At 45.8% G+C, this 23,842-nt stretch overlaps 1 protein-coding gene across 2 annotated transcripts in view; it reads right to left on the bottom strand.

Moving 5' to 3' along the window:
• Window positions 1–23,531, bottom strand: part of erbb4b (erb-b2 receptor tyrosine kinase 4b) — a gene marked incomplete at both ends in the record, with an annotated part of 230,294 nt that extends 206,763 nt beyond the window's left edge. For both annotated transcript variants that reach the window (XM_080839977.1, XM_080839976.1), the window contains one exon: window positions 23,453–23,531. In XM_080839977.1, coding sequence (XP_080696103.1) covers window positions 23,453–23,531 — 79 coding nt within the window. The remainder of the gene's footprint in view (window positions 1–23,452) is intronic.
• Window positions 23,532–23,842: the final 311 nt, after the last annotated feature.

The following is a 23,842-nucleotide window of genomic DNA, read 5'->3' on the forward strand; positions in this document are numbered from 1 at the left end:
TAAGAGGGACACTCTAATGAGTCGTGCATCCCACATGTTATGATTCACAGTGTAGTGCAAACAGCTGCTTGCAGGGGTGGGGGCCTGCTCTGTTCTGTGTGTGCCATGGCAAGCACTCAGTCAGGGCAGAACACAACCTCATCAACTCATAAGCCCTCAGTAATAACCCAGCTGTACTCTTCAGCAGCTTCTATGGTAAGGGACATCAGATTCCACAGTACAGAGCCATCCTCAAACAATCTTGTGATGAACCTTGCCATACTCAATTGAAAATTACACCCAAGAGACCAGAGAGATATCAGAAAAATGAAGCCTCTCAAAGACCTGTTAGATCTGCAGGGCTTTCATATGAGAACAAAGAGGCCTTTTGTGAGCGGTAATAAAAATGAGTTTGGAGATCTGATGAACGATTAAAAACTGTTTCCTTTATGGTTGACTCATAAACAATCCTCTGCTTTTATTCCACTGTGATAACATCAGTGACTTGAATGCAATGACAAAGCCTGAAGAAGGGAAAAAGATCAATGCAGTTTGGCCCTTCAAACTGAAAAAAACAGACAAGAAAAAAAAACAATGCTACAATGCTATATTTTAAGAGCACCATACTGCACTCTTTTGCCCCTGAAAGACTCTTTTTCGGACGTGCTGAAGGGGTTGTGTTGGGAAATCTGTTGCTTTGTGTGGGCTTTGTCCTGACGCAGCTTTGACTGTCGACTCTCTTTTTAATGGCTTGCACAAATGGGGCCCGAGAGTAGAGGCTGGGAAAGGGCCCTATCCACAGCCTGCCACCCTGCTCTTCACCACTGTCCTTCCGTCCTCACACTAATGGATTAGAGCAAGGCCCATTACCCTCTTTTTCTGGCCTTGTCGAGTGGGGTGGCATCAATAGCACTGTTGTCTGGCACCCCGCACCTCTGTGTGTGAAATATCGGAGCTAGAGGGGCCCCAGACTTCCAGAACCTTCCCACAGTCCCAAGGCTCTTCTCGGGGTCGATTCTGGGGGTGGCGAGATGGGGCCGTCTTGATCCACCAGTGAAGCTTGACAAAATGGAATGAACAATACCTCCACAAGGGACGCCTACCAGGAGGGAGGGTGTGTGGGGAGACACTGGAGCCCGAGGGGCCCAGAGGCATTCAGCAATATGGCAGTTAATGTCTTCAGGTGGAGATTTATAATAACACACTCCATAACCAGGCTCCTGATGAAAGCACCATAGCCTTGGTGGGAGAAACAAAGCCTTTGGGACTCTATTAAACACGATGAGCGCTACAGAAATGGAAGTGTTTCAACTCAGTGTACAGGCATTTTTTTCCCCCTTGAGAAAGAATAGAACTGGCTTACTCCTGTCCAATAATGTGTGCCCATTCTGCTGTTCTCCTCCGATTCATGGGGATTACAACCCCACTAATGCACTGGCACTCCTTTAAAGCAGACAAAAGCAGCATACTTCAAACATAGACAAGCGAGAGGCTAAAAGAAGGCAGGGTAGGGGGAGGGCAGTGCAGACCTCTCTGCTGAATGGTCTGAAATTAGATTAGAATAGAAACACTGCCACCGCCCACTCCAGTTGGCCAAAAAGAAAAAACCCACGCAAGAGAGCAAGTTTGGCTCTTAAAAATGATCTCTCACAAGTGTCACTGTGTCCTACTTTGAGGGGCCATGAGTGACTGTTGTGACCACATACATTCTAATCACTGTCCGCGCACACTGACAGAATGAGGCTGCCTCCGTTTCCCCGGACTCTGGCTCCCCACCATTCGAGGCCACGGGCCACGCAGGCGTGACAGGTGGGAGGAGGAGAGGAGCTGCTTCTCACTCACAGCCTTGACCGTAAAAATACAACCCCGAACGAATGATCATGAGCGCCACCAGCACCTCCAGCACTCAAAGTAAATCCCTAATGAGCAGGGACGTACACAGGCATTTTTAAGGGCAGTTGCTCAGTTGCCAAGCCCCCGTCATCTGATCGCAAATTTTGCCAATATAATTTGAAACTCTCACTAACTGTTGCTGCCACGCCCCCGTCCCCTGATCGCAAATATATATATTTTCTTCGGAGGGGCAACTTCAGTCGAGGAGGGCAAACGGGCAGTTGCCCGAGCAACCTTAGCCCACTCCTGTGCACGTCCCTGCCACCAGCCCCTCCAGCACTTCCAGGCATTCAAAGTAAATCCCTAATGAGCGTGTTCTGCTCTCAATCTCTCTGGCTGATTTGTGTTATTGAGGGAGAAACAGGAGGGCAGGGCACCTAGCACACACGTGTTTGACAATACTAGAGGGCGACATGTAATGTATGGCTGCTGTGCAGAGTACACACACACACACACACAGTCCTAGGGGAACTAGGGGGATGGCGGTGCCCACTCAGAGGGAGCAAGGTTGCCCGGCTGCTGGCACTGCGAGTGTGTGTCGTATGTGTGTGAGACAGAGTGCGCTACTCTGCTCTGTGTCTGAGTTTTCAGAGATGTTAATGGAGCGGGAATAGAAGGCTGATTAAAAGGACACTTCCTCCTCGGAGACCCAGAGACACTTTTTTCCCCCATCACCCTTTTTTCTTTCCCTCCGAGCACCAGAACCTTCCTTGCAGAAGCAGGGGAGCCGATAGCAGCAGCAGCAGCGCCGTGGCTGCTAATTAAATTAAACCTTCTGTAATAAGAGAGGAAGCCAACGAAACACTTTATCCTGACTTTGCCATCAAAGGCGGCAGCTGAAAAATAAAAAGGAGAAGGAAAACATATAACCTGCAGTTATACATTTCTGTTTGTTACGTCTCTCTCTCTCTCTCTCTCTCTCTCTCTCTCTCTCTTTCTCTCTCTCTCTTTTTCTTTCTCTATCTCTTGCCTGATGGAAAACTGAACACAAGGGAGGAAGACATGTTTTATGAGTTTGGCTGAGTAAAAAAATAGTAATAAAAAAAAAGAGACTCCCCAAACTTCTTCCAATGATCTCCTTAAACACCTCTGACAAACGTAACACTTTCCCCTCTAAATCCACTTAAGTGATATCTTTGACTGTAGCTGAAGTCCCTGAGTTACAATGTAAGATGATTCTCTCTGTGCAATACTGAAATATATATCAGTGGATCTGGAAGTGATGCTCTGCACCGGAATAACCAAGAAAGATAGAGAGAACAGAGGATTATCATAAATTTCCATCGGCAAACAGCTGTCTTTGGGAAAAGATTTTTTTTTTTTTTATCTTCTCCCAAAGTGTTAACAGTTTCATATATAAAGATATCTGCTGTCAGACTCGTTCCTCTTGCAACACACACGAAAAGCAAGCAGCATGAGATCACAGGGGTGTTTCATTTACAGGATAGAACCTCTTCAAAGCCCTTAAGAGGACTTCACCAGGTTGACGGTCAACCAAATCCTCTCCGTGAGCTGGCGATCAGATCATAGTGGAGCGAGTTCTATCTGTCACACGGGCCAAGGGGAAGAAGAGAATCTCTCCTCCTTCTTATGGAAATGAGATGCATGACTATTCATCCAGGTCCCCAGAGAGATAATTATCAGTGGCTTCCGAGCATAATTGGCTAAAACTATGAATTTGCTATTTCATCTATGTATCCCTCTCCATCTCACTCTAACCCCAGCCCCCCCCCCCCCCCCCCCCTCCTCCTCCCACCACCACCAGCCCTTTCTTTCAGCAGTGTGAGCACCTTCACACAGGAAGCTTCTCATTTTCCCTGACTCCTAGGTCTGTTCATCTCTTTTCCTCTCTCCCTCATCCCTCTCCCCCCCTTCCCTCATCCCTCTCCTCCCTTCCCTCTCTCTCTCTCCTCCTCTATGAAACCAGTTTAAAATTTGGCCTCTGAAGTTAATGTGAGCATCTGCTCCAGCTGGCAAACAGTGCACAGCCGATTTGACAAATCCATCTATGTGGCTGGGGCTAATTACTACTGGAGCGGGAAGAGAAAAGTTGCTGAGAGTCCGAGTGGCACCTGTATGGTAGACTGAAGCAGTGAATTAAACTGCATTGTGCATTGATGGAATGAAAAACAGAACACTAGAGAGAGGATAAATGAGGCAGAACATTTAGCTACCTTTTGCTTTTCTGACGTTTTTTCTAGCATTTCTCTGTCCCTCTCACCTAAAATGGCTGGGGTTGACATTTGACTTAATATTCCTCTCAAACACATGGATCCCATGCATCTGCATGGCAGGACCCTTCTAAATAAGGTTAGTAGCATTCAGGAGGGGCTGGCCACCGCCTCTGCAGACAGCCATGGGTGACCAGAGCTCCATCTGCATGTGTGGGAGGGGGGGGCGAGGGGGGGGGGCGGGGGAGGCGGTGACACTACAACATAATGAAACTCCATTAATCCATTCATCTTCCAGGAATGGATGAGGGGGGGAGGGGGCGCTTTTTTTTTCTGTGGGCACAGGAGATTGATGGCCTGCTGAATCACCGCCACAGCCTTTCTGCCAGCTTGGGCGTGGGGTCCGAGACAATGGAGAAGTCTCCGCCGCTGTTTAATTAAATGACAGTCAAGAGATATGGATTATGACCCAGGGAGTAAACCTGAGCCACCGTAGCATGACAGCATCCCTGTAAAAGAGTCGCTGAGGCAGGGCTTTTTCCCTTTAAATGTGTTTTCAACAGAGCAGCCGCCTAAACAGGCTCAGCGAAAACCATTTTCACAAACACACATTACTGCATTAACAATACCTGGGATTTGGCCATTTATGAAATTCTGCAAAGATTGCTAAAAATGTCTGACAAATGTGTATGTACTTCAAGAAAGACTTGAAACATTGCAATTATGTGGTTTATGTAAATTAAGCAAAAATGTGGTCAAATGTGAGTTTCTGTTTGTGTGTGTGTGTGTGTGTGTCTGTGTCTGTGTGTGTGTGAGTGCATGTGTAAACTACTCTCAGAAGCTCCAATCATTAAGTCATTACAAGTAAGAGTACATTGCTGTTGGCAACAGTAAGACAGCAAAAACAGTGTCTCTTAATATTAGCTACATGACAGAAACAGGCATTAAGAGAGCAACTGTATTTTAAAGGACATGATCAAGCTGCATCCTGGTGAAAAACTGAAGATTAGCTGTAGCAGCTACTAAAGCCCTTTGTAGGTACCATACCACCAACTGCTCAACACCATCCCAGTGTCTGTGCAGCTACATCTGGCCCTTTCAAGATAACGCCACTGTTCAACAATCTGTTACAGCAGTGCTATTTATTCACAGTGAGGACGATAAACTCTACGAGTAGAGCCAACACCACAAGGCATTTAACACAAAGGGGAAATGACAGGAAATACACATTAGAGTTAAAGACTGAGGAAATGAACGGAAATAAACAAGAACCAAATGAAAGCCCTAAGAGCAAATCAACCAAAGTGAGACTGATTGACAGCAAAATAATAGCCTACTAAAACTGCACTCACTATCTGATCTGTATTTTAATTTTCACCAAACCATTTCGGGCCCAAGGGACATATCAGACAAAGACGAGAACAAGAGAGCCTTGAGTACAGGTTTCAACCAATACGCCTCGCTCTTAGTTCACGTGCAACAAGAGAAAAACCCCAAACAATATGTGTTGACAGTATTCAATAGATCCATTGCCTTGAGTTATCAACAACTGATTTGGCATTGCCTTTCTTTGGATTCCCCCATCAAATGACCTTTGAGAAAAGAAAATCAAAGGGCCTTTGACAAAAGAAAATCAAACGACCTTTGAGAGAAGAAATGGCACACAGTTCCTCCGTATCCATGAATCTCAACAGCCAGACAGTTAATCAACTGACCTGTGTGTGAGTGCGTGCTCCCTTTCTGACCTGCAGTTCTGGCGTTTACCAGCTACAACACTTGTTTCCCTCACAAACACACTGTAGTGGGTGACACAGGCCTCCCCTCTAGCGCTGTGCTCATCACTCTTCCCTAAGCAGGCGCAGAGTCTCCTCAGGGGATCCCCTCTCTGCATGCTCCCCATCCTGAGACAGCTGGCTGGGCCCGCTCCGTGCCGGCCATTACTGTGATTAGCCGCCGCGTCAATCAAGCGGCCTCGCCCAACCTGCGGGCGACGCGATGATGGACAATTAAAGCACCGGGCGAAGACACAGAAGGCGGCCTCTCGCCACCTGAAGATGGGAAAATAAAACGTGGCATGTTGTCGGGAGAGGGAAGGACACACACCACAGGTGTGAGAACCCCAGGCGGAGACGATGATGGCGACGACAACAACAAGAGAAGGGAGAGAGGAGAAGAAGAGAGCAGTCAGAGAATGCCTCTGCCTCTGCCACCAATGAATGTGCGTACCGGTGTGTCATCAGTGGATACAAATACTGTTCCACACTTCTCAAACATGAGTAATATGCATTTCCAAAAATCACCCTGCGTTCGTACTCCCGAGGGGATCTTCCCCCCCCTCCCCACCTACTCTAGTCTATTGCCACTGTGGGATGCTGCCACAGTCTTTCCACCAGATCTACCTGCAGACAGGTTCTACTCAAAGCTGCCTTCTTCCACAAACTATTATGCACAAATTCTACTCTGCTTATAATACATACTGTATGCCAGCCCATTTACCCATGATATAAACAAATGCCGTCATTGACATAGTTTTCAACTTAATTGCTCTGTGTATCCTTATAATAGTAACCTTACATAAGGACACTGTACCGACTTCAACCAATACTTTTAATGCTGGCTCTCTCCATTTGTATCCACAATTCATTCTGTATATACCGGTAGGTCCCCCCTCTGAGCTGAGGTTCTGAAAGGTGTCTTCCTGTTAAAAGAGAGTGTTTCCTTGCTCAAGTCGCCTTAGTGCTTGCTCTAGGAGGTTCAGGCTCTTGGATCTGAAAAGCACCTAGAGACAATTTTCAATTGTTATTGGACTATATAAATAAAATAAAATGGAATTGAGATTCAACTCAAAAGGCATACAACCCAGCCTCAAATCCTGATTTATTTTCCCATTGTAGACCTATAGCCTTTTTATCACTTCCGTTCATTCAGCACGTACCTGCTGCACTGAGAGTAGCCCTAGCTGAGGCAGTGCTTTTGTGACCTGCACTAGGCTGCAGTGCTCGTTGTTATAGCGCTGGCCTCTCAAACCCAGAGGAATGTAATTGTTCTGACCCTTGAAAAACTGCTGGTGGCTGGTGTCCGGGAGCCAGTGGCTTTGAAGCCCTCTGCTCTGAGGGGGCCTCTGTGGCAGCCTCCACTTAAAGCAGAGAGCAGGGAGCCTCCTGAGCACAAAAGGAACAGAATCCAGAGGTCAGCCCGGGTACGGACCTGCCATTTATCAAACGCCTGAGCCCGCAGCACACAGCAACGCACGCAGTCAGCAGCCTGATTGACAGCAAAGAAAAATTGTGTTTGTATGTACGTATGTCTGTGTGTGTGTTTGTATGTGTGTGTGTATGTGTGTGTGTGTAATTGTGTTTGTGGGGAGCCTTTCCTTAACACATATGATTCCCCATTTATCACTGACAATAAAGACAAGCTGAGTGACAGACAACTTTCTCATGGTGCACCGAGGGGAAGGAGACACGATAAACACGATAAACACGAGTTCCACTTAAGGAAGCAGACAGCAGCGTTTCCCTGTTCCCACCAGTGGGCCTCCAATGATATGAACCTCATGAGGGCCACCTGAGGAGCTGCCCTGTGTGCACGTGCCTTTGGGAAGCACAATGATTAGATCAATGTATGCTACTAGAAGGATTTATTGTGAGGACGATTCATCTAGATGATATGAACTGACTGAAACAAACAAGCTTATCCCTTTACGTTTCTGCCTGAGTCATACCTGTGAGGCTATACACTACAGCTTGAGCCTGCTGTCCAGCCCACAAGAAAAACACAGACAAATGAACTCCCACACTAATTAAATTGAAAGTGATGAAGAGGTTTTGTTTTCCTATGTGGGGATAAACATTGTGGAAAGGGTGTGTACTCCTTCGTGTGTGTGTGAGAGAGTGTGTGTGTGTGTGTGTGTGTGTGCGTGTGTGTGTGTGTGTGTGCGTGTGTGTGTGTGGTGGGTTCTCAACTTACAGCGGGTGCCTCTGACAAACAATCTGACCAATCTCATCCAGCACATTGCCGGGGCTCTGCCGTAATGAGTTGTTCGCTGTCGTGCAGACCGTGGCAGCCACGTTGTGATGCAAATGAGGCCCCGGTCCTACCCGCCCCTCTGCCAACACCCGCCCTTAATTGTCTTCTTTGATCTGAGGCTAATTCCACTAATTAGGAGCCGACTTTCAAAGTTGAACATTTTGCCTCGCTCTCTAATAGATAAAGAAGAACCACAATCAACCTCTTTCCCCAACTCACTCCTCCCTCCTCTGTGTGATCGCTGCCTGATATGGTTAGAGGGCGGATTCCAAACGAACCATAGCACGCTCGCCGTCCATGTTCACATGTCAACACGTTAAACACACAGAGAAAAAGATCGTTTCTGTGTGTGTAATGGACAGATGCACAGTCACAATAAATCATACCGCGCGGCTAAGCACAGATGCTCAATTCCCCCGACCACACGAAATCACAACACTGTACAGGCAAAGCCAAACATCAGCGCACTGATATGGATATGCACATTAAACATATCTTTCCCCATGCCATTTGGCCCAGATGCCAGTGTGAGGCACACTCAAACACACACACACACACACGTCACACACACGTCACACACACACACACACACACACACACACACACACACACACACACACACACACACACACACACACACACACACACACACACACACACACACACACACACAGGCATGTGATGTTCCGTATGAGACTCATTATTATTATTATTATTCTTATAGAGTGGATTGTTTTGTCCCCTAGGGTTCTAGCAGTCTTCAGGCCACACTCTGAAGATGAGGCCTCGTGCAGGCAGCATCCTTTAGTTTTGCCCCAGATTGCATCACTCTCTCTGTCTCTTACACACACACAGACACACACACACACACATAAAGGAGAGAAGAAGGGATGGATAGATGGCAAGAAAGAGTCTGCGAGTGATAAAGTATGCACATGTTGGCCTCCGCTGGGTCCCAGCGCTCCGCGGCCCGCGCTAGTGCAGCTGCCTGTCTCCGCCTCCGCCCCGAGGAGAACGCTGCCCAGGCCGCCCTCAGACGCATCGAGGAGCCATCGAGCTGTTTGGGGCGCTCTCAAGTCTCCGCCACGGGGCTGTCATTGCATAGCCTGGGGAGCATGTTGTCCCAAATACGGCTGTCCCAGTATAAATTCATCCGTGCGATAAAAGAACGGTCATATGGCAGGACATGTAGAGAAAATGAAAAGTGGGTGATTTTGAATAATTCAAAGTGTACACGCTGACAGCTCCCAAAGTAGCCTCAAGAACTGAGGCTTCGATTCCGAATTGATTGTGTCTGTGTGTGTGTGTGTTTGTGTAGAAAGCTGGTTGTGTGACTGTGTGCATGTGTGTGTAACAGGTAACACACACTACCATCACAGACAGTGAAGGTGCCCCAGCAGGCGCCATTTGCACCTCAACCAACAGGATGGAAGCCAGCACGTGTCTCTGCCCTCTGCCTAATGTTTCCACGGAGAGGAGAGGTGAGAGCACACAGGAGACTCTCCCTCCAGCCCTGCACATGTCACGGGCCCGGCTGCTCACCTGCGTCCTCATTACATAAGCCAACACATGGTGCCCTGGCTCCACAATACCAGACACAACAGAACAGCACCATACCAACAACATGGTAGTGGTACTGAAAACTACTGTTCAGTTTTGTAATATAATAAGTAATATATAATATAACATGTGTTTTTGTGTTGTGTCAATCGAGTAGATATTTCAACAGCTGAGACTGCTTTATTTGCGATTAAACTGTAGGACTTCCTTTCCCATCATCTGATCAATAAATAGATCACATTCAGCAGAAACGACTAAAAGGGCAGCACGAGCACTGGCTGATGCATCGCTGTATACCTCATTAAATGGCCCTAGATCAGGAAATCCCATACTAAATGAAATTACGATGTACATAGAACAGCACGGGAGATGCTTACATTTTAAAAGAAAGGGTTGAAAACATGATCAAAGCCAAGCTATTTTTGCATGCTGTATAGCAGTCGGACATGGCTTCAGGCTGTCTCTAGGATCAAAACTAATAGCCTCTAATCAAGTGTTTCAGATGGCCTTAGGGCTATGTGTGGAGTAGTGCTGAAAGTGAGACATTCAGTTTGATGGAGTCTAATGATGAAACTAAAGTCAGAGGCGAGTTTCAGCAGGAGAGGGAAGTGGGAATCTACATTCAAATTATCACCGTATTGCATAATATAAAATATTAAAGAAGGGGAATCTATTTTTAACTTGGCTGTTTATTTTTTAGAGAAAAAACAGAGAAACACTGAGCTATACGACAATAAAAAACCTCAGGCTTCAGGGTGAGGACAATAACACGGTGAAGAGAGAATGATAAATATGGTGAGAATTATTATAGCTCCACATAGAAGGGAGGAATGCAAGTGCCTGACATTGTACAGTTGAGAGATCCCATGCCAATCGAAGCATGGCCTTTTAGTCCGTATCTCTGTCAGAAATGCCAGTTTGACAGACAGTGTGAGCCCCAGTGACATCCCCTCTCCACGAGGGGAGGGGGGGAGAGAAGACAGTGGGGCGGGGGGGCGAGACACTGTGTCGGCGGGTGGAGGGGTGGGGGTGGGTGCACGGAGCAAAAAAAAAATAACTCTGCCAATTTGCAGCTGGCCATTGTTAGGGTTTTCCATGAGCGCAGCGGTGAACCTCTTGACTCACCTGCAGCCCTTGACAAATAAAATGGCCTCTTACTTATTCATTCATACTCTCATTAGCATTGCACCTATTAGCAAGCGTAGCTACGCAAAGAAAATCTGACAAGCTGTCTGTCAAGAGAAATGGACCGTAAACATAGCAATGTGCAGCCCATGCTGAAATCCCCTCCCCCCTGCCCTTTCACCCTATAGCTGTGTGGGCCATAACAGGTGCACGCTGGGAGCAAAATATAAGGGGGGGAGGGGGGGGGGCACTGGAGTACCAGTGAATAGGAAGGGAATTCTGCCCATTGTTAATGTCTATTTGGGGAGATCGACAGCAGAGGCCTCGCAAAGTGCTTCAAGGGATTCAGCAGAGGATGATTACTTTTGAGAGCCTTATTTGAGGGCCGTCTTCCTGCTGAGGGAAAGCCTTCTCTACCGCGCCCGTCCATCTCTGTCCCCCTCTGTTGCTCTGGGCAATTTGGAGTGTGGGCCTAACAAGCACTTTTGTCAGGTTTGTTGTCCTAATTAATTTGATTAGAGGAAAGCGGGGGCAGATGGTGGCAGGGGAGCGAGATGATCAGCCTCTCCTTCTCCACACACTCCTCCGCTGGTGATGCAGCACTCCAGAGGTGCCACTGCTTATGGGACCCAGAGCCGTACGTGCTTGTGTGGAAAAAAGTGGAACACTTAAAGTATCTATACTGTATTCATGCAGCTTAGTTACTTAATACAGATTCTATAAGCTCTCCGCACACTGTCAAATAACTAGCCCTGTCTTCTAACTGCACTAACTGCCAGCAAATACCTAACCTTATAACCTCACACACACACAACACAGACCTTACTGTAACCCTAACCAGCACCTCACCCTTGATCTACATCTAAGTTATTTGTTTTTTATTTTGTCAACAGCATACAGTATATCAACCAAAATGTTGGTGAAAAAATTACAATAGAGTGGGGCCAATACATCATAGTTCGGCAGCTCTTTACATATGAATGAAATTGTTCTTCACCACCCATATTCAACGATGTCCTTTAAGATAGTAGTCGTGGAGGGATAGAAATTAAAGTGAGATATAGTAGGTCAACCACACCCTGTGTGTGTGTGTGTGTGTGTGTGTGTGTGTGTGTGTGTGTGCTTGCATGTTTTGTTGTCCACACTGCTGGCCCCAGAGTAAAGGACTGAAAAATGCTCACCTAGGCAGTTGCGGATAGCTGTGAGGCTGTAAAACTGGCCTCTGCTGCATAACACACATAGCTCTGATTGGCTCTTCCCCTCCTGGGTTACATCACCCCCCACTTTGGGGCAAGAGCTTAACCTCATGACAGATGGCTACAAAGAACTTCTAGCGCCAGCAAGACTACAAAAGAGGAAATGTACTGAACTTTGGAATTCACTCAAAGACTGATTTAAATTTGAAGATGAGGTGTACTGGACAGCTCGTTCATCCATTCCATGTAAGAAACGTTTGGCATAAATGTGTTAATTACAGCAGTAACTCTTTTTTTTCTTCGTGAATCCATTTACTTCAGTCAATCTGCACAGACAAAAATAATGAATACATTTTTAATGTGGTACATGGTATGGTGGAGGGGAGCTCAAGCCTGCGCCATCAGCCGTTTACCCCCATCAGGTCTCTCAGGCAGGTTGCCCAGGTAGCCTCATTACGGCTGAGGTGAGACACACTGGACCTCTACCCACTTAAATGTATGCTTAGAGGAGAAATAAAGGGAAGTGCTCTCCATGGAGTTGGCGCTACGCCTTTTTATTTTTACCCTAAATTCATACGAGCATTTCACACTCTGAACCCAGAGACCGCTAAGGGGAGGTTCTATGAACACTGTAGTGAGAATGCAACTAAACTACTTTACTTCCCTTAACCTCCTCTTCCTCATCCTCCTCCTCCTCCTCCTCCTCCTCCTCCTCCTCCTCCTAATTGACTCCTTTGACACAACAATTGGCGGGCACTGATAAGTTCATGATGTGATAAGATCAGCATCATGAGGCAGGCACACAACCAAGTGAAAACGGTGATCATATCTTTAAAGCACAGTACTCTCCTGAATAGAGGCATATTTGGATCATTTAAGTAATTTAACATCCTTAAGCCCTATTCATTGACAGGGCTCTGGACTCTCCTCTTGCGCTGGCAACATGTATCGCCGTAATCTTTGGATATAGTCATCAGAAAGCAAAACACGTGCCCACAGTATCTGGCTTCAAAAGTTCTTCACATTAACCACTCTGATGCATTTGTCCAGTCGTTATTTTGAGATCATACCAGTGATGGAATGATAACACAAAGGAGACAATAAAACTCAAGCCATTCGTTATATTCGTTATATTCGTTATATATTCATCAAATAAACAAAGCCCAGTTGTGAGGACTCTCACTCCTTATGTTTCTGAGACACTGGTAACTACTACTGGGTTATCCTGTGGCACAGCACCCTCTCAAATAATTATGACCATTAACCAGCTCACCGCAGACACAAGTACGTATTTTGGCCCCTAACAGTCAAAATATGCTAAGTGTCTTTCCTGCCTGCTTTAGTTTCACTCCTATTTGCACGATTCACACATAGGCCTCCACACACAGACCCGGAGCGCAGCGGGCCTCGCCTATGTTCCAGCGCTGGTGGGCAGAGCAGCTCAACCTGCCAGCTCCCCCGAGGGCGTGCGGTGTGAGGAGCCATTAGGCTGATGGGATGTGGCAGCTGGGTTAGCCTCCTTTAGCACCCAGCCTCTCGTCAGGCCACACACTAATTAAAAGAATCCAAACCTGCGACCGAGGAGACGGACTTATTGAAAGCTAATGAGGTGAGCTGGACTGGCAGCTACACTGGTGTGGTAAAGTCGGATGGCTGTTGGACAAAGTACAGAAAATACTTTGTGGAAGAGGAAGAAGAAGAAGAAGAAGAAGAAGAAGAAGTGAGAGAGAGATAGAGAAAAAGAGAGGGAGAAAGAGCTTCTTGCCGCAAAGCCAGACACTAATTCATAGTGGAAATGGGGTCCGGCGAGTGGAGCTGGCCATGAAAGCAGAGGAGTGGTGGTGCACTCAGCTGACACGAGACCCAGAGCTTATTAGAGCCCCACTCTGTTGCCCAAATTTGGCCCAATCTTCAGGTGGAGAGAGAAAGGTGAAGATACAGGCCAGCTGGATGTGTGAGGATGAGCGTAACAAGGGCCACAGAGGTAGAGAGGGAGAGCGAGACGGGCAGACAGACAGACATAGAGATAGCGAGAGCATCCATTTGATCCATGCGACTACTACGCTATGTATTTTAGTTACAGCCAGAATGCACCCGTGTGAGAATGCTGTCATTACATTACTAGACTTGTCGAACTTTCAGTTTCTCTTATCGGAGTAAGGCACAGAATTCCTTTGGGGACTCAGATGAGATTGGGTATGGAAAACAGCGCTGCCGGCCATCACAAGCTGATCTGTGCTATCTGCATTTACAGCTGTGCATGATGATGATTTTTCCAAACAAGCAAGTGCTTGACATGACTGTTTTATTAATCTCACTGACTCCATCTTGTTGGCTTGTCACTCTGCAGATGGGCGATGGAAGAGCAAAGTCACGGACAAAAAAAGAATAATTTACCCTCCCTCAGCTGGACCCAAACCTTTGTCCTACTGCCTAGCAGATGGAGATGTTAAAAATAATAGCCCACTTTCTCTGGCAGCCCTGCTTCAAAGGGAAACGCACAAGAGTCCACAAAATACCATCTCTATAAAATCATCTGGCTTTGGACCTCCAGTGCTTTAAAAAGGACCATGAAACAAAGAGACACTGTTGCTTTTGGTCGTTCTCTTGGAGGCTCTCCTAGTGATGTGCTCCCATACAGACTAAGGGCTGCACCCCCAGAGGGAAGTACATGCTTTAGTCATTGAAGGGGGCCGCTGAAACAAAACACAGGGCTGCCACGGTACATTCAGTGTCACCAAAGCCCTGGCCCTGGAGCAAGAACATGAAGGGGTAGGGTGTGTGGGTAGGGTCATATTTGGGCAACTGCAGGTTGACTGTACGAACACTGACAGCAGGGAAGGTCAGGAAGGACTGTTTTTCATGTGAAGTTGAGCGGAAGGCAACAGCACACTGCACCTGCTAGGTGACAGACAAAAAAAATGAGAATAAAAGCAATCAGGATGGTTTTTTTTCTCTCCACCAAAGCGCTCTGAGCATGCACTTGCAAGGCTTCCAGTCGGCAGGACCTCTCTGCAACCACTCTCACACCGACCTCCATCTCGAATACTCTCCAGGGCCTCGACTTCTGGCCGAGATGCAGTGTGGAAGAAAATACGAGGCCAGTAGAGTCAAGCGCCCAATCAACCTCCTCTCCCACTGTCTGTTCCTTCAGCGCTTCCTTGACTGCTCTTCACTCTCACATTGTGTCCACATCTCTGCCCCTGGCCTGGGGACAGGAGGCTTGTCCGTGCCAAATCCATCAGAACGAGGGTGCCAGTTAAAAGACTCTGCCATGAGCTGCCAGACAGAACAGCCAACAGATGAATGTCCACAGACTGAGTGGTCTTTCCCCAGCCATGCTGAGGGTATTCACAGACGGATGGACTCGGTTAGAGTGAGAGACAGTCAGGAAAACAAACTTTACTGGGAAAGATTCAATTGCAAGAGATGACTTCTAGATGGATATTGTGACAAGATGGATATTGTGAATGTCTGACTGGTCTATGCATGCCTTGGTATGTCTGCATGTGTGTGAGAGAGAGAGGATAGAGAGAGAAAAAAAGAGAGACCAATGTGTGAATAGAGAGATGGGGAAAGAGCAGAGGGCATCTGTCTCGTGGCGCAGTAGCTCTTAAAAGAGAAGGAGCTGGGCTGCGTACGAGGGAGGAGGAGGAGCACAGGAGCCGTGTCAGAGAGTGTGTGTCCTGTGGCCGGCCAGGATAAAGCGTCCCTGTCACAGGCAGCACGGCTCCCCAGGGCTGGGCCTGATTAATTGGGCTGTCCAGCCCCTGTGATAGTGGCTACTTTAGCGGCGAGCTCATGGGAGACTCACCGCTGTCCCTTTCACTTCTGTCCCTGCTTGGGAGAAAATGAAGGGAGGGGAGTGGGGGGGGGGGGGGGGGGGGGGGGGACAAAATGTTTGCTAAAATTAGATATGCCCCCCCCCCCCCACCACTCCCCTCAGTCTTACTCTCCTTTCCCTTCTCCTTTGCACCCCACCACCCCCCCCCCCCACCCCCCAGCACTTTCTCCCCCTTTCACTTGACGCTACAAACAATCTTGCATCAGCATCCCCCTCACCTTGCCAAAGGGGTGTAATGTTTCTGTGCAGGTGCACGGCGGTAGGACAGAAGGGGGGTGGTAGACAAACAGCAGGCATCTCAGCGTGCTCACATCATCGCCTGCACTCCCAGGAAGTCAATCACTCACAACAGATGCTTCACATGCAGATATGGATGCAGACTTTCTCCTTCTCTCTTTTCTCACCTGTGTGTGTTTGTGCATGTGTGTGTGAGAGCGAGGGAGAAGGAGAGAAAGGGAGAGAGAGAGAAAAAGAGAGAGAGAGAGAGAAATGTGTGTGAGAGCGAGTGAAAGAGAGACGGAGAGAGTTCTCCACTTTATCCATGGCACGGGTAAGAGCTGTGATTAAGCACCGCTGTCCCAGGTAAATGGCCACAGAAGGGGAAATGCAGCAAACGTTGACATTGGGCCAGTGAAGATATTTTGTCATTTTCTCCCTCACTCAGAGTTCTCATTTGTTCCTGGTCACTCTCCCCCATAATGTTTCTTTTCCCTCTTCACTGTGTCCAGTAAGGAATAGCAGTCAAGCAATATCAAGCTAGAGCACTAGGCTATATGAATCACTACAATACAAATTTGCAAGGAAACATTGCATGCTGAAAAAGGGTAGCTATAAAGGCTCCACCTCCAGTCCTGATCACTGTTAGATCATTGTGCCAGTTGCAACATCAGTGTAACTGTCCTTTTCAGTCGGTATTTGATTTCAAAAACCTCCAACCATCTGGTGTTGAATGACTGGCTGGACCCTGTTCTCCAGCCTAGACTTTTGGCTGCTCCCTGCATCCCAAACAAATAAAAAAGCCCTTCGTCTGCACAGCCCTCATCCTCCTCCCCCACCCACCCCACCCACCCCACCACCAGCAGCCAGGCAAGGTCAATTGCTTCTCCCCCCGATCTCATTCAGTGCTTTATGTACCTTTACACCTGGCATTATTTCAGCTCTGCTGCAAGGTGACTGCTCACGCTTCAGAGGTTCAGCTATCTGAGCACCGACACCGATGCGGCGCAGGGCATCCTTAAAGGGCAGGGTCAGGTCTCTGTTGCGTATGTTTGATATACATCTCATCCTTGGATTATATTTTATTACTGTTGTAATCGTTATTCCATCTCTCGCGCATTCCGACTCAGTTCCTTTTTTTCTGCCCCAAATTGACCTCATAGTATCCCTCTCCCCCTTCTCTCTCTCTCTCTCTCCCTCCCTCTCTCCCTCCCCTCTCTCTGTATTCCCACACTCCCTGATGCCTCCTTTACCTCTGCTCTGTCAGACAGCAGGCTCATTTACTAAAGGTCATGCTGGTGAAAGATTCATTTAAAAGGACAAACTGGAAGAAGAATTAATAGCCATCGTTGCATTTAATTCCCAAATTCCATATCTGAAACCATTTTTTAACAAATTGAAAAACTAACATCTCTTATATTTTCCACAAAATGTCTGATTTGATGCACTCTCTGTGTAAGGATTTAGATAGCGCACACCATTTTGAAAGCTTTTCCATGGCAGTCAATATCACACTGAGGCCTGTCATAATTGCCCTCCATATGCAGATTGGCAGAGAATATTTTCAAAAGGATTAAAAAAGGAAAGAGACAGAGAATGAAACAAGAAAGGAATGCTCCCCCAAGAACTGTAAAACATGGAACACTTTCCACAAGAAGGGGTACAGTGTCTGCATAGGAAAGTTTGCCAACCTATTATTATTCTTTTATTTGTTCATCTTTTATTATGCAGGCGAGGAGAGACAGAGCGAGCAAAAAACAACTTGTTGTCAACCACTTCTGAAGGCATAACAAGGCCAAGAGTAGAAATTAGAGAGGCACAATTAACTGACGTTAAATTCTACACATTGTTGTAATGAGTGCGTTTTAGTAGAGATTAGCTGTATATTCATTGTCATACTAATTCCCCCCTTTTGTGGCCCACACAAAGAGAGGGATAAAAGCGTCTGAAGGAAAGGAGAGGCAAACTAGTGCAGAGGCACGGTCGACTGGAAGAGCTCAGCACTACACGACTGACGCTGTCAATCAAGGTGGAGGCTTCACTGCCATCACTCAAAAGTCCTCCGAAAGGCTTCGTACTAAAAAACCTCATGGCACAGAACCCCCTAATTGCAGCCTGACAGATAAGCTTTCGGTCTTGTGAGTGAAGCACAAAAGAGGCACTCGAGCTTGTTCTTGGTCTTTCTTAGCCGCATGCTCCTCAAGTACGTTTTGAATGGCATTTTCTGTGAGTCACCGGTGGACTGATTTGAATTATGTTGATGCAGAGAGGTGAACTTGAAGTTCGATGTAAAACAATAGCTCCCAGCATCTAGAGCGCTGACTGACATGGTGTTATTTGTCATGTATGCGGCATCTGCTCTCCATCACCGTCAAGCAGATACATCTGAGGATGTAACAAGCCATGCCCGTTTTTTTAAAATATGAAGCGAACTACTCAGAATTAGTCTGTTTTTAAATGTTACACACCCCTTTAATTACTGCACACATTTATAACACATACAAACAGATCTCCCACAGCGTGCTTTCCAGTTGAAGACAGTACATACTGGTACAGTATGTACACACTTTACACCCATGTGCTCCCAGCATTCATCAGTCCTCATTTCCTGTTCTTTATCAATTTATCAATCAATTTTGTTCAATCTTGCAGTTTTGTGCTGAAAACATGTTCGGCTTAGATGGGGGCATGTTTGGTGTGAACCTGGCCGGATACCACAGTGCATGCAGAGTCCCAACAGTGAAACACAGAGGTGTGGGGCTGCAGGAGTGCAAATGGTGTTGGGGACGTGACATTTATTGGTGGCGCCATGAATGCCTGTGGATGTGCCAAAGTACTGGCTGACAAGATGACAAGTCTACAGAAGCTTGGCATAAGAGGAATATTCCAGCAGGATCCAAAGCACACTGCCAAAATCACGCAAGAGTTTCTACTGAAGAAAAAAAGTGCAAACTATGACCTGGCCAAGTATGTTATCGGACTTGAAGCCAATAGAACAACTTTGGGGTTTTTTAAAGAGAAAGGGAAAGCAACACAACCCCTCCAGCAAAGAGCAGCTGAAAAAATAATCTGTGAAGAATGGCAGGACATCTCTCCAGAAATGTGTGCCTCACTGTTATCCTTCATGCTGAGGAAGATTCAGAGTGAAAGAAAAGAAGAAATGAAGATAGACATATGAAGTATTAAAAAAAAGATCAAATATTTGGATCTCTTAATGGAAGGTCTACTGACTTTTGTTGCATCGAGTTCCTACTGTGGGGCATGTATTTTTAGGCCAGTTTTTAATTTGATATGAGAGTAAATACAATTACTGTAAGTTGATACTTTTCTGAATCATTTGACATTTAAGTGATTCTGCACAGGGGTGTGCTCATTATGTTGCATACTGTATATCAGAATTTAAAAAAAAGGCAAGATGGAGCAAGCTGGTGATCATTGAGGAGGTCAAGTGTGGCCAAAGAATAGTCCTAAAAGGAGACTTTCTTTGTGTTCTTTTTAGGGACTGAATAAGGGACTATAACAAATAATGAAGAACATTGCCTATTGAAATAAAAACAAACATACATCATCCTTAATCACAGAACGTTTAAGTCTCCTCCTCACTGTAGAAGTGCAACTCCTGCAGGTACTACATAGTTCAGCCCATTTGAATTCTGACCAGACACCACAAGATCACCATTTCCTCATCGCCTAACTTCCTGTGGAAGTGACCGAACCACCAACCTGACCAACATACCTCAGGCCTTCTACCTCCTCATACCCAAGTCCCTGAGAAGCCACGCCAGCAGGGAAAAAGACATGGCCCCCAATGCTGCTGCTCTTCCCGGGGCCCAGCATGTTCAACAGGAAGCTCGAGTGAGACATTTCAGGCAGGACCAAAGAGACCCACACTGCACGGAGAGAGCCGACTTCGCTTGGCAAAGAGCATCTGTGGGAATCAAAGCCCGCTTCTCTTCCCATTGAGCACCACAGGCGCCAGGGTCAGAACGCCTTTCACAGGCTATGTTAGATGAACAAAAATGAATAAGACGCTTTTGTGAGACGATGGCTCATTGCTGGGTGGGCAGGCAAGTGTAACACCATCTCTGCATGCTTTGATAACACCAAAAAAAGAGAAAAGGGAAGGAGAAGAGGCTGCTGCTCTTGACACAATGTGGGATCACTGAGGACATCCCTCTGCTTTGTTGTTGGCCGTCAGTGTCTGAGCCAAAGTATGTAAACACTTTGACGGGCCATGAACTTCAGAGGAGCATGCAACTGAGAGAATGAGATCAAGTAGCATCCAAACGGCCCTGAGCCATTGTGTTGCTCTGTGTCTCAAATTTTGTCTAGACATCAGCTAATAAGATACTATGTAGTCATTGCAATGTGTCTATGCATACTATAGATCTAAACCAGTGTAAGCTGTTCTCTTTGGATGTTTGGCAGCACTGCCAGAGCCCAAATATGATCGCACATACCATAGAGGAATCCATGTGTCTATAGTGTTACATAGCACGAAACTGTGTCATGCTGTACTGCTTAAAGCACTGTGCACTGTGTTTCGTATGGGACACAGTCATGAATATTGTACAGAGATTGGACTTACAATTCAAAATGCTATAGAGTAACTTGATAAAATAAAAGGACAAAACTAGGACATGGGTGGTGTAGACCCCACATATTCAAAAAAAAAACTATAGTCTTCTGAAAGGCAATAACATGCACATAAACAGAGAGGCAGCCACCACAAGCCAAGCTGAAACAAGGCTCTACCCTACCCCAACCACTACCATCGACTCACTAGCAGCCCTGGCCCTGTTTGCCTAGGAAAACAGACTCTCATGCATGCCCTCCATCAGAACTGTGTCTCTAGGAGGGCGGGGGTGGAATGGGCTCAGGTAACTGCCAGGTAATTGCCTATGTCGCCTGTACTAAGAATCACCATTGCATCCAATCGGACTTTCTATAACAGTGCAACTTGCACCCAGGACTAACATTACTTCACGTAAATGGGCACTCAGGATCGACACAAACAGAAAAATGGCATTAACATTTCACTGCCCTCTACAACTGCAGACAGGGCCTTGACTTGTTTGGTTCTGAATAGAAGAAAAAGGCAGAACTGAGCTAAAGGGAAATGAGATTGAAAGCGAGTTTAATTGCCAGATGATTAATTTTCTTTGGTGCTGAATGTCTCTTCTTACTGACTGGAGTTAATCCATGCTTAAGCCGATTAACACACTGATATTTGTGTTCACTGGTCTTCCATCAGTGTTTTCCACAAGAACTGTAAAATGTAATTTAGTGGCCTGATTTAAATTCACAGCCCTTGGCCACCAGACTGGAAAATACATCAAATTATTCAGTTTAATAGATATACAGTAGATTACAAATATATTCATTAGTATAATACAAATGAACACAGGAAAACCGCGTGTTTGGTCATTCATGACATAACATCTGCCATATGTGAAAAGTACAAGAGATTGTCTTCATTATATCTAAGTGAAGTAAAGTCCTAAATCAAATGCGGCTCAAATGAAGAATGGACACCGTTTCAAACAATTGTAAACAAAATACATCCCACAGTAGCCCTTTTCAATGTTCCTCAGTCTTGACGGCTCTAGCATGTGCACCATATTACGCACCAGGTCTCATCTGGCTGTAGCAAACGCACCCAATTCGTCTTGGTGGAGCTGCGATGGCGCGCCGCACTACCGCGCTCGACATCGAATTATTTAAATGACCTCTACGCATCAATGGCAGCAATTTTGATGGTATTAGGATCAGAAAAGATATAACACAACAGCAACGCAGGCTTTTTGGGTAGTGCAGCTTGAAATAGAGATAACACACCCTATTGTCCGTTTAGGCTGTCTTACCACAAGACGACAGGTTAACACATTTTGTATTTAATTGTTCTTATCAACATTAAACATTAAGTAAATCTGCCTAGCCTACAATTGTTGGCTCGATATTCCATTGCGACAAAACGAATGATATTTCACTCGACGAATGTCAAGAAAGCCAATTTAAAGAGGACCCTATAGAAAATAGTGTACACACAGAATGTTTGTATTCATTTTTTGTATTTTCTTAATGGTTTACGCACGGTATCACTAAACACAACGAGGAGGCATTGGTGAAATGTTTGTGTGTGTATGCTTGGAAGTCCTTATGACTTCACGTTAAACAGGAGCTCGGTGGGTCTCCGGATCATACTACCACCATGTGGATATTCGAGTTTTTCAGCACTGAAACGGAGGCGTTTGTTTCGATAAAACCTTTTGAAACATGTGATACACTTTTTCAACCATTAACAACTCTTCCTTTGAATTAATTTAGGTGGTGAATGTTTCTTTATAACAAAAATCAAATCTATACACTCTTAACCACCAATTGATAAAAGAAGTGCTAATTAGTAGAATGACCACATGAGTTGTGATTTATTATTAAACTGACTTTAACTCAATCATAAATAGGTTATGAGATGCCCAGGTATAAAATAGTAGGGCAATCTGCCGTTTTGTAAATAGCCTATCTGACGGTATGTGGGCTACACCTAGCAAACGGAAAGATAAACGTTAAAATCAGCCTTAAAATAAACGTACCCCTAATCAACTGATATGTGAAACGATATCAAATGCTTTACCATCTACGTCGGAAACAAAAAAGTTTGGCAAAACGATGTGAAGAGAAATTCGTGTGGACAAAACACGTTTTATCCGGTAACACTTATTGTTCTCCTAAAAAGCGACAAAAAAAAATCTGGTGTGGGTAAATTCCTTCTCCCACAAGGGACGGGGTGAGAATAATAACGCTCTAGTTGGAAGAGCTGGGCTGCTTTAGTAGTGGGACACGTGTGATACCGTTTCACTGCCCTATTCTCTGTAGCCTACATTCAACAGTGTCTTTATGTGGCCACACATTAATTGATTGCTTCTTATTTAGACCCGTAGAAAGATGTAGGCTGCCTGCAACTGGAGTAAAGAATCAAATGAACCTGTTTTCTGTGTAAAGAAAAAAAAACACTGCCTCTCTAGGGACTCCTTAGCTTACTGCAGGTTGAAAAGTGAAACACAAGAAACGCACCGAATGTTGTTTTTAGACCAATTGAAAAGGAAACGTATTCGTTAATTACATTTCAATTAATGTGTTTGCCAAAACATTTGTAACGGAAAGTCTGTGGTGGTGGTACTCTGATGTTTATGGAGTAACACTAGCGTTTGGTACTTAAGTGTCTTGGTCAAGTTAATTATGCTACATCAGTATGTTTCGATAATATTGGTTACACATTATATCCTACATCCATTTCAATAAATCAGAATAGGGTTTATTTAATCAAACGCTAAGTGAGCAAACCTCCTCCTCAGAACGAAAGGAAAGTAGCTTTAACATTCGGCAAAGTGAACAGTCATGACAAGCTTCCAAACACTGCTGGCGGAACTGTCACTCACCTGACTGAGAGGTGCTCATCCGAAACACGACTGAAGTCAGAAGAAAGCCAAACAAACACGGAGAAGACGCCAGCTTCATTTTGGGCAGAAAGGTAGTAGTAACTCCTATAATTCACATGTCCAACACCATATCCCTTTTGCGGTTATTATTATTTTTAATGAAGATTTAAGTGTCAGTCTCTGAGCACACTTCTACTTTGCTGTACTTGTCCGCAAACTCTTATTTATTGATGTCACGTTCCTCGATGAACTGTCAAGAGTTTAAAACAGTGGCGTTTCCCAGGCGCGCAATACAGTGGCTAGACTAAATCGCAATGCATGCTCATGCCATTACTGTCTTCAGTACGCAGACGGCTCAGAGACTAGACACTCCCCCAAACGCGCGTACCC

The sequence above is a fragment of the Sprattus sprattus genome (assembly GCF_963457725.1).
Source record: "Sprattus sprattus genome assembly, chromosome: 5".
In the NCBI taxonomy this organism is placed as follows: domain Eukaryota; kingdom Metazoa; phylum Chordata; class Actinopteri; order Clupeiformes; family Clupeidae; genus Sprattus; species Sprattus sprattus.